General features: G+C 35.8%; 1 protein-coding gene across 1 annotated transcript in view; it reads left to right on the forward strand.

Moving 5' to 3' along the window:
- Nucleotides 1-14984, forward strand: part of LOC106058492 (FAD-dependent oxidoreductase domain-containing protein 2-like) — a 68775-nt gene that overhangs the window by 35105 nt on the left and 18686 nt on the right. Inside the window, exon 8 of the mRNA XM_056019711.1 lies at nucleotides 12651-12763. Coding sequence (XP_055875686.1) covers nucleotides 12651-12763 — 113 coding nt within the window. The remainder of the gene's footprint in view (nucleotides 1-12650; nucleotides 12764-14984) is intronic.

Raw genomic sequence — 14984 nt, forward strand, 5'->3', positions numbered from 1 at the left:
TTCGGCGCTTTTGCCGTCAAGCTGTTTCCACAAAAATCTGTCACTGAAGCCTCTTCCCACCTGCTCTGAGGACCTCCATAAATGTGTGGCGCCAAGTTGTACTTAATAGGATGTCATCGCAACTTTTATTATGCGTAATTCATTTTGTCGGAGAACATGCGACGCTCTGTAACAATCTTACTAAGGGGTCGACTCCCAGTTCGTCAAAGGATTTCCTTAATTTAGACCCAATCTCTATAACAGACTCCTCAAATCAGTCTTAGCCATCTTTGTTGAGCCACATTTAGTGTTTTTCAATTTCGCAGATGACTATTCACTGCACTTTATTAATGGTAGAAATGTGTAACCTCTCTTGATTTCGCTCTTGGAGTTAGGTGACTGTAGTTAGCTTTAGATTTCATATCGAAAAGGGAAATTTTATTGTCAAAATCATCTGTTGGGGGTTTTAAACTAAAAAATCTCTGGAGTTGTTTTTTTTTTAATTCAAAACCCCATTTAGCTACGGTCATAGAATTTGGTAACAGTAGTTTGCTTTAGAATAATATTGAAGATAGAGGTTTTCCACCTCAAAACGCTCTATAAGGGGATTTTAAACTCAAAACCATCTGGAGGGGTTTTAAACTTTAAAAAAGCCATCTGTAGGAGAGGTGTTTAAACTCAAAACCCCCAATTAGCTTGGCTACGCTCTAATAATTTTAGTTTGTAATTTGCTTTTTTTTTTTATTGAAGAGGTATTTTTTAAGCATCAAGCCCCTCTGAAGGGGGGTTAAACTCAAAACCCCTTTTTGCAACGCTCATAGCATTTTGAGTGTGTAATTTGCTTTTTTTATATATTGAAAAGGTATTCTTTAGCTTCAAAAACCAATGGAGGGGAGTTTAAACTCAAAACCCCTTTGGCGTAGCTAAATGGGTTTTGTTTCAGTTTTGAGTTTAAACCCCCCTTCAGCGGGGTTTTAAGGTAAAAAATACCTCTTTAATATTAAAAACAAAGCAAATTATACACTCAAAATTCTATGAGTGTAGTATAACATTTTGAGGGCGTAATAAGCTTTTTTTAAATATTTAACAGGTATTTTTTAGCTTCAATCTCTACTGAAGAGGGGGGGGGGTTAAACTCAAAACCCTTCAAAATTTTGAGTGTGTAATTTGCTTTTTTATATTGAATAGGGCGCTTATCGTAAATTTTGGAGGGGGTTTTAAAATCAAAATCTTCCTTAACTGTGCTCTTGGAATTTTGGGATTATCTTTTGCATTTTTTGGGGGTTTTGTTTTATAGAAGAGGGGGGATTTAACTGTTAAAACCCCTGGTAGGGGGTTTTAAACTCAAAACCCCTGGTAGGGGGTTTTAAACTCAAAACCCAAAACCTCAAAACCCCTGGTAGGGGGTTTTAAACTCAAAACCCCCTCGTATTGGGTTTTAAACTCAAAACCCCCCTCGTAGGGGGTTTTGAACTCAAAAACTTTAGGCTGTGCTGGGGCAAGTGATGTTTTAGTATTAAAATCTCACCTAAAATAAACAAAATAAAAGCAAAAATCAGTCACTAAATTTCGATCCCCCCCCCTTCAAAGGGGGGATTTCATTCTTGACCCCCCCCCCGGCTACGCCCATGAGATTCGATCTAGTCTTCTCGAGTTTTTCTGGAACCATTCAATTTTCTCTCATGCGAGAATAGTCCCAACCCCTCCTATAATATGTTTAAAGCTGACGGAAACTCCGTCAACAACATACATCTATAACCATGTCATGCAAATATTCAATCCGAAAAACAAACAAATAAAAACAAGATTACAAAGAGAGTTTGTGTAATGAGAATTTGTGTTATCACACAAACTCAAAGGCGGGCCCATCAAATTCACCAATAGACCAGGAATATTCAAACCATAGTCTTGATTTTGTTTGTAAAGAAATAAAATTTTAGAAATAGTTGGGCACTTAAATTAAATTATTTTTTTATTTTTTAAAGTTCAAATATTTCAAAATGAATTTTTATCAAACGTAGGTACTTTGTCAATTAATAATAATTATAACAATAATAATAATAATAATAATAATAGTCTTTACTGTCCGTAAGGAAATTTGTCTTACAATTTGTGCATTACACCAAACAACACATTGTAACTATAAAAAAAAATGTACATTCAACCCAGACTCATTCATAACTCACATATGAAAAGTTTATATCAGATTTTTTCTATTAAATGATTTGATTGCCAGGGGAACTAAAGAGTTTTTGTGTCTGTTTGTCTTTGCTATCAGTGTCTTGTATCTCTTTTGTGATGATAAAATCACAAAATCTTGACCGAAAGGATGATTTTTTATTTCTATAATCTTTTTAGGTTGTTTTTTTTTTATGTTTGTCTCAAACAGCTGCCTAAATGGGATTTGTTTTTTGCCAATGACTTTACCAGCAGCATTTAGGATTCTATGGAGTTTATTTTTATTTTTAATGCTCAGGTTGTCATACCAGGCAGTGATATTAAAACTTAAACTATTGCGGATGTGAGCGATATGAAACATAGCCAAGGTCTTTTCATTAACATTAAACGAGGAGTTTTCTCAGTAATCGTAAACTTTACTGCTCTTTTTTTTTTACAAGTTGTTTTTTTTTTTTACATATTCATTAACGAAAGTTTTCCTTTCAGACTTAGTGATCTACGGGGAAGATAATGTAAAGGTCATCTGTTTCTATGGCCCCCATGGTTAACGAGGGTGTCATGTGGCCAGCACAACGACTAACCGCCTTTACTTTACCCCAACTAAATGTCAGGTACTTTTTAGACCTGGGTGGACTCAGAGGCGCCTCGAGAATTCCGAAATTAAAAATCCTAGTCTTCACCAATATTCGAACCCTGGTCCCCCGGTTCGGAAGCCAAGCGCTATGTTATAAAGAGAAACTATAAAAATAATATTCATTCTTCTTACTAAATAGATAAATTGGCAACAGGAACAAAAAGTATTCTTGACCTACTTCACAATTTAATTTAATTTCCGGTAGTGAACTAGAAATGGCTAGGGTCTCAAAAATCAAAAATCGCAAATAAAAATTAATTTCTCTCCTTCACTTTGTCTTACTGTCTTACTGTGGATTAGCATAAATGATTAATAACAAAACTAAATCAGCTGTTTAGTCTTACGCCATCTTGCTTGATAACAACTGTTACAAAGGATGTTACTCCCAAACACTGAATGGTAAAACCTATATAAAACGCACATCAACATACTTCCTTTTCTATAGCCCAAAAAATGTGAGATCAGAAATTTTTGCGTTTAGAATAACAAAATTAATCACACATCTTATTATGTAAAAATTGTAACAACTAAAAATAGAAATAAATTTCAATTGAGAGTTTGAAACACATAGAATGAATATCACAACTGACATGTTAAGATGGTCATAAAAGTTCTTTGTTTGCCTACTTATCATTAATTCTATGCAACAATGATCTATTTGTTTCTCGAGTACTAGTACTTGTTGGCCTATAACTATCACAAGTATTGTCTGCTACAGGAGTAACTACTTCAGACTGTGTTGTATGTTGAGGACGGTTAGCAAAAAATCTGGCCTTTCATTATCATCATTATCATCCAAGACATTCCCATCATATAACTTCAGTGTCTTTCAAAACAGTTTTCCTTGTTCCAATATGAAATCTGTTGCATATCCTCCTTTATCTTCTGATAAGATTTGGTCGATTCTTGTTCCGTGATCATTCCAGGATACCATCCTGTTGGTCCTGGGTTTTGGTAATAAATAGTTTGACCTAGATGGAGTTTTGGTAAATCCCGAGTTTGCTTATCATTTTGTCTTTTTACTTGTCGTTTGTAATTCTTTCTTCTCAGCTACAACATGTTCACTTAAACACTTTGAAGTGCTGGGCATCAATGTCCGAGGACTTCTTTTGGTGCACATTTCAGCTGGGTTAAATCCAGTACATTGCTGAGGTGTGTTTTTGAGTTCCTGTAAAGCTTCATATAGATCATCACCATTACGTTAAGTTTTCAGTATTAAATTCTTCATTATATTTACAGCAGCTTCAGCTTTTCCATTAGTTCCCGGATAACCAGGATTTGATCTAATGTGAGTGATGTTCCATCGCTTTGAGAATTTCAAAAATTCATTTGAAGTTAATTTTGCGGAGCGCCATCTGTCACTAACATTTTTAGGACACCAAAATGCGCAAATTGTTCTTTCAATTTTCTTATCACATCTTGTGATGTTGTTGTTGACAGATAATCATATTTAATAAAATTAGAGTAATAATCAACAGTAATTAGATACTGTCTTCCATCCACTTCCATCGGGTCAGCTCCAACTTTTTTCCCATGTAACATTTCCTTCATCATGTTGTATAAGTGTTTCTCTCTGGTTCATAGGTTTTCTTTCTTGACAAGCAGTGCATGTCTCTGCCATCTGCCTTATTTCATCAGCCATGCCTGGCCAGAATATCGTCTGTCGGGCCCTCCTCATCATTCCATCATATGCAATGTGTGCTGTGTGCAGGTTTTTCTTCATTTCTTGACGCATACTGAAAGGTAGGACTACCCTTTCTCCTTTTAAAATTACTCCATCATTAAGTCCCAAAGTATCAGCAAAATCAAAATATGGTTTTATTGTGCTGTCTAAATCTTGTTTTCTTTGAGGCCATCTATTCATAATTTGCTTTGATAATTTACTTAATGTGACATCTAAGTCTGTTTCTTGTTTTAATCTTTCTATTAACGATCCGGAATGTCCACAACTTGTGTCTGGCATATGTTGAAAACTTCATCTTGATTCTCCTCTTGATAATGTGTCAGCAATGTGTTAACTGAAATGAGAAATTATAACGATTGCTCCTTAACATCAAGTTTTGTAATCTTCTTGGAGCCTTGTTTAGAGGCTTCCTTTAAATATTTGCAAGTGGCTTAAGATCATTTATAATTATGCCATGTCTTCCAAAAGTATATTGATTAAATATTTCTAGCCCAAAATTTCGGCAAATAGTTATTTTTCAATCTGAGCCGTTTTTCAGTTGGTGTCAGTGCTCAAGAGGCCAACTCAATTGGTTGTCCTTCTTGCATTAGTACAGCTCCAACTCCAAGTTTATTTTGACTGTCCTGTTGTATTTCAAGTATCTTGTCGGGTTTGTAGAATATAAGGACTGGAGTAGTAACGATCTTTGTTTTTATCTTGTTGAATCCCCCTTCACATTTTTTTGTCCAGCTAAAATTGCAGTCTTTCTTTGTTAGTTCTCTTAATAGTTGAGACACTTCGGCTAGATTGTTCAAAAATTTTGACAAATACTGCACCATACCATTTCTTGCTTCCTGGCTATTTTCTGGTTTCTTCATTTCCAGAATAGCTTTGATCTTCTTTATGTCAGGCTTTATGCCTTGCGCACTAATGCAGTATTCCATGAAACTTATCTGGTCTTGTTTCTCTACTGTTTTGGCTTCATTTAATCAAATGCACTTCTGTTTGCATCTGTCTCTTAGTCCAGTTTGTCAGAGTGATCTTTTTCAGCTTCTTCTTTGAACTGGCCCCATCCCACAATCACGATATCATCAGCCACATTAATGTATCGTTTTAACCCTAACAATGCTTCTGTTAACTTCTTCTGAAATAGATCTCCACTTACACTTAGTCCAAAAGGGAGTCTTGACCATCTGTTACGCCCATATGGTGTGATCATAGTTGTTAGGAGACTAGACTTTTCATCACGTACATATCAGTAAGCCTCTTTTACGTCTAACTTGGAAAATATTTTTGCATTTAGGAACTCCAAAGTAATTCCAAGGTAATTTAAAATGTTCTCTTTTTAAATGTTCTCTTTTTAAAGCAGTGTTTAGATGTCTTGGGTCTATCCAGATCCTTAAATCCTATTTGGCTTTTGAACCACGGCCATCTGGCTGACGCAATCTGTTGGTTCAACTACTGGGATTAATATTTTTCTATTTACAAATGTCTCTATTTCTGTTTCCACTTTCTTTTGAAATGCAAATGGTATATTACTACAGGGTGATACCACTGGAGCTATGTTAATTGATCTGTTACCCAAATCTCCCAGATTACAATCCATTGTGTTTACTTGTGATATTATTCTACCCTCATTTAATGTGATTACACTTAAACTTTGGCATGTTTTACGGCCAAATAAACATTGATAATGGTTCTCTACAACTGTGAATGTTACCAAATAGTTCATTTTGTTTTTAGAATTCGTTATTGTTAAGTTAGCTGTACCCTCTGTTTTTAATTTTGAATCTTCTTCTTCTGCGTTCTCATTTTACCTGTCGGAGAAGTCAGATCAGTCATCCTATATCTGAGATGAACCGCGCAGTGGCTTCCAGATCAGGCAGTCCTCCGTATAGTTTTTGCTTTATAGGAGGGTTTAATATAGTGTGCAGCTTTAAAAGCCATGGTCTGCATTCTCTGGTGATGCTCCACAAGGGCAGGTTTTACTCGTCCCGACTTTAAGCTTCCGGAACATATGTTGTCTCATTCTGCTGTATCCGTTCTGAGTCGTAAAATTATGCATTGGTCATCTCGAGCTTATAATAGGCGTCCTTTTCTTGCTATTGGGATTTGACCTTGTCCAATTCTTCTTTTTTTTCACTCTATTATTTTCATTTCTTCTTGGTAGAGAGAGATTTTCATTTGTTTGTTCATTCTTCTTTGGCCAGTATGTCTGCTTTTTCATTGCCTTCTAATTCAATGTGTGCTGGAATCGATTGAAGAAGATTTTCTTGCTGTTGATTTTAAGATTTCCAAGAGCTGCCCTGAGTTACTTTATATAGGAAGTATCCGAGTTTTTCAGGTTTTGAAGGCCTGTTTTGGCATTGGTCAGTAAGACAGTTTGGCTGTTTGGTGTACATGGGTAGAGTGGTAGCTGCCAGTTCAAGTGCTTGTCATTCTGCTCTATGGCCATTGACTTTTCCAGTCTTCTGAATTAATCCATATTGTTAACGTTTGAACAGTCTTCTTAATTTGTGTCTTTTTAACATATTTCTTACATATAATTTTAACATCAGCTCCAGTGTCCAGTTGAAATCTTATTTGTTGACCATTTATCATGACTAGTGCTGTCATTCTGTCCCTAACAACTTAAAATTTCTCGAACCCTAATCTACTACATCTATTTGAAGTCTAAGATGATAGACCTACATATTGCAAAGATAGTTTTATACTTTAACACATGAACATTCTAAATATAGTCCATTCATTTCATATTTTTATCAAATTAACCTTCAAATTTGTTTTCTAAAGCATTTTTACATACATTCGTTCGCTACAGCTGCGACTTAGCCCACTAGCTCGATATCGCGCACTTTTTACATTGGACACCACCGAAAGGTCACGAATGCGACGAACAGAAAAGTTGCAAGCATTAATTAGGTCAATTAGCTAGTACTATTTAGCTCCATTTATAATATTTTTATATTCACACATTCGATTTACTTATTATTTTGTTTCTAATACATTATATCAGTGACTATATCAGTGATACGCAAATTAAGACCCGCGGGCCGCGGGTAATATCTGGTTAGTTTATATATACTTAAAGGGTGCACCGGATAGCGCTTTCTGATATCCGGACGGAACCGGATGTGTTGGGATAGTAAAATTTTATATACGACAGGAGCCTGATGTTTTGTAAATAGTTTGAGTTACTGAACATTTTCAAAACTGCATAATAACCTACCTATATTCCTTAGTATCTTTGTTCCTTATTGTTACCTCATTGTGTTCAACTCTGTTACTAATTAATGAATTAAAGCTTAACAGTTTTTATTCACAGATAAACCTATCACAAACTAATCTCTGTAACAGGAGTGTGTGTGTGTGTGTGTGTGTGTGTGTACAAGGCCAACGACTATAAAGGTGGTGTGTGGGATGGTCAATGTAAAATATGTAAAGTTATATTTAACTACTTACTAATGTAAATCTCTCAGAAGTAAACCCATGGCTGGTGAGACCTTGATGAGCCCGGTATGTTCGGCTGCACACTGGGCAGGTTATTCCAGCTGAAGCTAGTGTCATTGGCCTTGCTTTTTTTTCTGACGATTTTCTTCTGCCATTTATCTTGACCTTTGAGACGGTTAAGATGTTTTACTCCCTGGCTACGTCACGCTTCTCAGACGTCTGTCTAGCTGTGCGGGTATATCAATCGAGGTAGAGATGAACTAGTCATACTCATATTGAATTTGTTGATAGGTGACTACAAATAAAAAAAGATGGACGTAGGCTTAATGTCCTCCTACTGAAACACTCTAGCAAACATTGAACGCATTTCTCTTTCAGTACACCCAGTCCAATCTGTTGTTTGTTTTGATGTCATTTGTCCATTAGAATGAGATCTTTCTGGAGGTAAAGGAACAACATTAGTAACCCCTCCCTGAGCAGCTAGGGAGTTTAAGGAAGTGCTGTTAACTCCCCCCAGCGTAGTTCGAGCATTATTGTCTGTGTTTGAAACTTTGAAATATGCATATTCAGAGGTTTTTTACAGCGCAATAGCCCTGCTACGGTACTCTTCTAGTGACAAATTGTATGTCAATATCAAATCTGCTAATCACTGCACTTTTTAATGGAGCCAAGTAACTTGTTAAAAATAAATCAATGTGTGAAATGTATTATTAAGAGTACGGCTGAGCCTCAAATGACTGTAGTTTTCTTTAGTTTTTTTTTAAGTTTGTGGCTTGAATTTTTTTACTAACGGGTTCCAACAACTGGCAGAAAAAAAAAACTAATAGCTAAAATATAGGTTTAGTTTTTCTTTACTTTTTTAAGGAAAAAACCCTGTTGGCTACGTTTATAAAATTGAGTGATTGTAGCTTTAGTTTTCTTTTTATTGGAATGGAGTTTTGAAAGATGATGACTAAGAATGACATGTAGAGCGAAAAATATAGGCCTCAGCTCTAGAAAAAAAAAGCGTGTCAATCGAAAATGGCTGGCTCCTCTAATACCAGTGATATATGTGGACGAAAGTGTCCCTCCATAATGGGGCTCCACAGTCACATGACAAAGTGTTCTACAAGATGAACCATAGTATATGTGTTTAATCTTATATTAAATCTGATATAGTGGGATGCGTGGTCGAGAGGCTAAGTATGCTTGAACTTGGCTTGGCTACCTACGAAGGGGGCTCGAGGTTCAACACCCGACTGGAGCAGAGTTGTGTGTTGTGTTTACTGTTACTGAGCGCCTAAAGGCAGCACGGATAAACCTTCTCCCAGATACCCCTTCCCCCACCAGTCAACAAAGAAGATTGGACCATATAGCGCTCTGAGCTATAAGCATGAAAGTAAAGCTATATAAAAGCTATAATTTTAATTAAAACTGTGGCATTGATTTCGCATTGTCGTTGAGTTGTCTGTCATAGATTTGTCACACTATAATACATGAATTATATATAGTCGTTGAGTTGTCTGTCATAGATTTGTAATACTATAATACATGAATTATATATAGTCGTTGAGTTGTCTGTCATAGATTTGTCACACTATAATACATGAATTATATATAGTCGTTGAGTTGTCTGTCATAGATTTGTCACACTATAGTACATGAATTATATATAGTCGTTGAGTTGTCTGTCATAGATTTGTCACACTATAATACATGAATTATATATAGTCGTTGAGTTGTCTGTCATACATTATCACACTAGAATACATGAATTATATATAGTCGTTGAGTTGTCTGTCATAGATTTGTCACACTATAGTACATGAATTATATATAGTCGTTGAGTTGTCTGTCATAGATTTGTCACACTAGAACACATGAATTATATATAGTCGTTGAGTTGTCTGTCATAGATTTGTCACACTAGAATACATGAATTATATTGTAATAACTTAAGTGAGGCAACTCAACGAGGACATAGACGTTTATTTACACTGAGACATGACAAACACAAAGGGGCATCTGCCTTGAGTACAGCATCTCCATATTGGCTCTCTCCTTGGGCGGAAATCGTTTTCTCCTAATGTCAACATCCGGCTTGTTTAGTCACAGATAGTGCGCACCTTCTTTCTGCACTATCTTGGATGGCGGTGCGCATGACAAAGTCATAACATTGCCCCCGTCTTAGCACTTTTCGTCCCGAAAAGAAACAGTGCAGCTGAGGTTTGACAGTTCAGGTGGAGGTCGATCAGTGGGAGCCACAGGCGGCAGGGAGCGTGTTCCCCACGAAGCCATCCGCATTGTTTTCCTCCAGTGCCGCTTTCTCTTTCTCCAGTTGACCAGGCTGTTGTTGCGACGATGACGTGGCCGTTTGACACACAAAGAGATAGGGTCGAGCACTGTTTTCTTCAACACAGCCGTTGATTGGACACGCTGTCTCAGCAGACCTTCCCGACAGCCGCCTCTCAAGGGAGCTGCAGGTTCACATCCAGCCACGTTGCAAACAAAGTCCAATGCACCGCAGTCATCCTCAGACAACAGTCTCACGTCCAGAATACAGGTCTCTTCAGTTTCAAGTGGAAAATGTCTTCCTCTTGACGGCTCAGATTTAGAGTGGTCCGATTGACATTCATCTATGCCAATGTCGATGATGATGGTAGAAGTACATATGCCCTGTTGGTGGTTTTCTTGGCATCTAAATTCTATGTGTGATGCGCCGCACGTATAATTCATGGTAAACTTCTGGATGCAGTTGTCGAGCTTCGAATTTCCTTCGTAGGCACCGGAAGATAGGCAGAGGTCTTTAAAGTCCACAGCAACAGGCTTGAACGCAGAGCCAACGTTGTCTTGATCTGTCCGGCTCATTGAGGTACTGGTAACAAGTACAACAGGAACAAACGCTTCAGGCACGTAACAGACTTCAGTTAAGGTACTGGTAACAGGTACAACAGGAACAAACGCTTCAGGCACGTAACAGTCCCCAGTTTCTTCATTTGTCTCTTTCCGTTCGACTCGGTACATCCCGTTGAGATCATCACAGCAATCGTCATCACGTTTCTCGTCTTGAAAGTTACAACCACAAGACTTGCCCACAACACAGACACAGACGGCGCTCAAATCCCCAGCGTCTCCGTCACCACTGTTTGTGCAAACACAGTCTTGACCACGCAACTTCTTTACCAACGAGTCTACAGACAACTTCTCCTTTACCAACGAGTCTACAGGCAACTGCTCCTTTACCAACGAGTCTACTCCTTCTTTCAGCTGAGACACCATTTTATCTACCTTGTTCCCCATACTGTTCATTTGTTCACACATTGCATCAATACCTTCATTTATCTTGCCATTAAGCTCATAAATCTCCGGTTCAATTTCAAATAGGTAGGTCTCCGGATCTTCGTCTTCATCAATTAGGGCTTGCCGGAGACGAGCTGTAAGCACCTCCTTGCTACCACCAATTATCTCATATCGGTTACGAAGTTCATTCCTAAGCTCTCTAACCGAGAGTTGGTCTAATCGTTTCAAAGCTGCCATTGTAAATCCTACCTCCTCTCGTTGAGTTGCCTATAATCCCACTTCTGACAACCAATTGTAATAACTTAAGTGAGGCAACTCAACGAGGACATAGACGTTTATTTACACTGAGACATGACAAACACAAAGGGCATCTGCCTTGAGCACAGCATCTCCATATTGGCTCTCTCCTTGGGCGGAAATCGTTTTCTCCTAATGTCAACATCCGGCTTGTTTAGTCACAGATAGTGCGCACCTTCTTTCTGCACTATCTTGGATGGCGGTGCGCATGACAAAGTCATAACAATATAAAGTCGTTGAGTTGTCTGTCATAGATTTGTCACACTAGAATACATGAATTATATATAGTCGTTGAGTTGTCTGTCATAGATTTGTCACACTAGAATACATGAATTATATATAGTCGTTGAGTTGTCTGTCATAGATTTGTCACACTAGAACACATGAATTATATATAGTCGTTGAGTTGTCTGTCATAGATTTGTCACACTAGAACACATGAATTATATATAGTCGTTGAGTTGTCTGTCATAGATTTGTCACACTAGATTACATAAATTATATATAGTCGTTGAGTTGTCTGTCATAGATTTGTCACACTAGATTACATAAATTATATATAGTCGTTGAGTTGTCTGTCATAGATTTGTCACACTATAATACATGAATTATATATAGTCGTTGAGTTGTCTGTCATAGATTTGTCACACTAAAATACATGAATTATATATTGCCGAGCAACTGACATAGACATAAATAAATATAGAGTGGCCGAAGGAAGGAACTTCATGTAACTTGAAAACATGTATATCTATTGTATTCGGATTTCCGAGTTATGAAAAATTGCACGATCTTCATTCTTAGTGATTAAACAAAACTACACTGCCTCCTTATTTACAATATATATAGGTGTGTGGCTGAAATAGATATGGATACTTAACTTTTATACTGCTCATAAATGCTGTATAATAAAGTACACAAAATTGCAAGTCACACATTTTCGTTTCATAAAACTCTTTAATCGGCCAGTCTATATTTATTTATGTCTATGCATCTAGCTTATTGATTTATCGCTTAATATAAGTTTTATTTTTTTATTATTATTTTTTTTTAATTTTCTTGTTACATTCATGTACCAAATGGTAAACATTTTTTTTAGTAATGCTAGAAGTCTATTTGTAATTGAAATCTATTTATTATTATGTATTATTATATTATTTTTTTTTACAGTATTTATCAAACACGAACAAAAAGCGGTTCGTACCTGACAATTTCGCTTTACGTGGTGGATACGATGTAGTCATCAGATGCTTAGGATTTACCTTTGATGATTCTATTTTTAGGTACGTTTTTTTTTTGCTTACTATTTTAAAAAAACTTAACCAAAGATAACAGTCGGTCAAAAGATGGGATTATTCCAAAGGATTAATTAATCATTGTTCTTAAGTTGTAACCAACCTTCTTTACTTTCCCCAACTAAAGTGAGGTTGGGTGGTTGGTCGTTCTGAAGGCCACATGCCACCTTGCTTGTTAACCATTGGCCACAAAAACAAATTACCTTAACATCATCTGCCCCATCCATGGATCGCAAGGTCCGAAAGAGAAAACTTTACCTTTTTTGTAAGATGTAAACATCGAAAATGTTAAAATCAGTTGTTGTTTTTTTAATAGACACATTGATAGATAGACATTTTAGCGGCCTCCGTATGGGGAAATAGCCGCTATAAGGTTTGTGCAAAATGTCCGTCTGTTACATTCAAATCTAAAAAATTTGAAGAGAAATGAAAAATATTATCTCACCATGCGATGCGGCCTGCAAAGTTTAGGTTCAACGGCTACTTTTTGTTTTAAAAAAACAAACCGTTTAGTTTATAAAATTAAATATGCAAGCGATTTTTTCATAAAAATACACCAATTGGGAAGCGTGGTCGAGAGGTTAAGTATGCTTGAACTTGGAATGGCTTGGCTACATATGAAAGGAGCTCGAGGTTCGACACCCGACTCGAGCAGAGTTGTACTTATTGAACGCCTAAAGGCATCACGGAAAACCTTCTCCCCAGATACCCCCTCCCCCCCCCCACTGGTCCACAAATGTAATTGGACCATAGCGCTCTGAGCAAGCTATAAGCATGAAAGTAGCGCTACATAAAAGCTATTATTAAATTTTAATTCTAAAACAATACATAAAAGATAATGTTACAATATGTAAATTGTAAACAAAGAAAGACAATATTTTGTGTATTTTCAGTATCAATATATTCATAAAATGTACAAGAAATGATTAAACAAATATAAATATTAATTAACTTAGTTTTTTTTCTGGTCAACTAGTTGCTAAAATTAAAAGAAAACATTTATGTTTGTTTATAAAGGCTAAGAATGGATTTTGTATGTGAATACCACGCACATTTTTTACAATGGACATTCTATGCAGCGAATTTCGTGCAGTAGCGTAACGCAGCGGCATGTCATGGTACTAAACTAGTTCCCTCAAAATTTTTAAATAATCAGATTTTATTTTTTGTTTAGTGCCCCCATCAGGATATTATTTTTGCGCGTTTTGTCTGTCGGTCAGTCTGTCCGTAACGTTCATATAAAAAAAAACAATCAAAGCTATTAAAAATCTGATTTGACCTTTAATGTTCCTTCCAAAATATTGCAATAGTTTTAATTATATATAATATATTGTTTTGGATGTTTTTGCGAAAAACAAATCAATGCCAACGAATGTTTGTTTGCTCTTCTAACTTATATTACATTTAATTTTCATGCTTAAACGTTGCAAAACACGTGATCAATAATATGTTCTTCCAATTTTTTAATGTAAATAACATATAATTGATAAATGAAAATCTCTGTACTGACTAATATTTCGTTAACTACAAAATTGTTCCGGATATTGTTTCATATGATTGTTTGAAATCGCATAATTAACTAATATTACACTTATTGTATTTGACAATATGTCACTATAGTTTAATTATCGATATCAAATTGTTCCGTATTTTTATCTTAAAACAAATTTATGTCAATTTTTTTTTTTAAATATCGACGTTTTTTAGGATTTAAAAATAAAAAAGAAATTTACTAGAAACGATTATTGAAAGTCACTTTTTAGAATTTTTAACATTTAAATTTCTTGCTGAAAAGACTTTTTGTCAGTTAAGAATGTTCCGGGTCTTGTTTTGAAAAAATAATAGACCTACATTACTTTAATTTTCTTAAAAATCGTCGCAAATCGTCCGAATTTTTTTTGAAAACTCTACTAACGCCAAATCTCAATTAACTGTTTGAAATCCCTCTTCTAATAAATAAAACAAATAGTTTTCTTGGTAACACCTCACAAAAACTTATTTACAAAAATCGGTTGTTCCGGATTTTTATGAAAAACATTATAACTGTATTTATTAAAAATCGCACTTCTGTCTTACACTACATTTAATTTTCTTAGCTAAAATGTTACAAAATCCAATTATATATTATGTTCTGGATTATTTTTGAAGTAAACGACTTCCTAAAATCAAAGCATAGTATGAAAATTTCTTTACAAGTACATCTAATTTT

This window comes from Biomphalaria glabrata, chromosome 2 (genome assembly GCF_947242115.1).
Source record: "Biomphalaria glabrata chromosome 2, xgBioGlab47.1, whole genome shotgun sequence".
In the NCBI taxonomy this organism is placed as follows: Eukaryota; Metazoa; Mollusca; class Gastropoda; family Planorbidae; genus Biomphalaria; species Biomphalaria glabrata.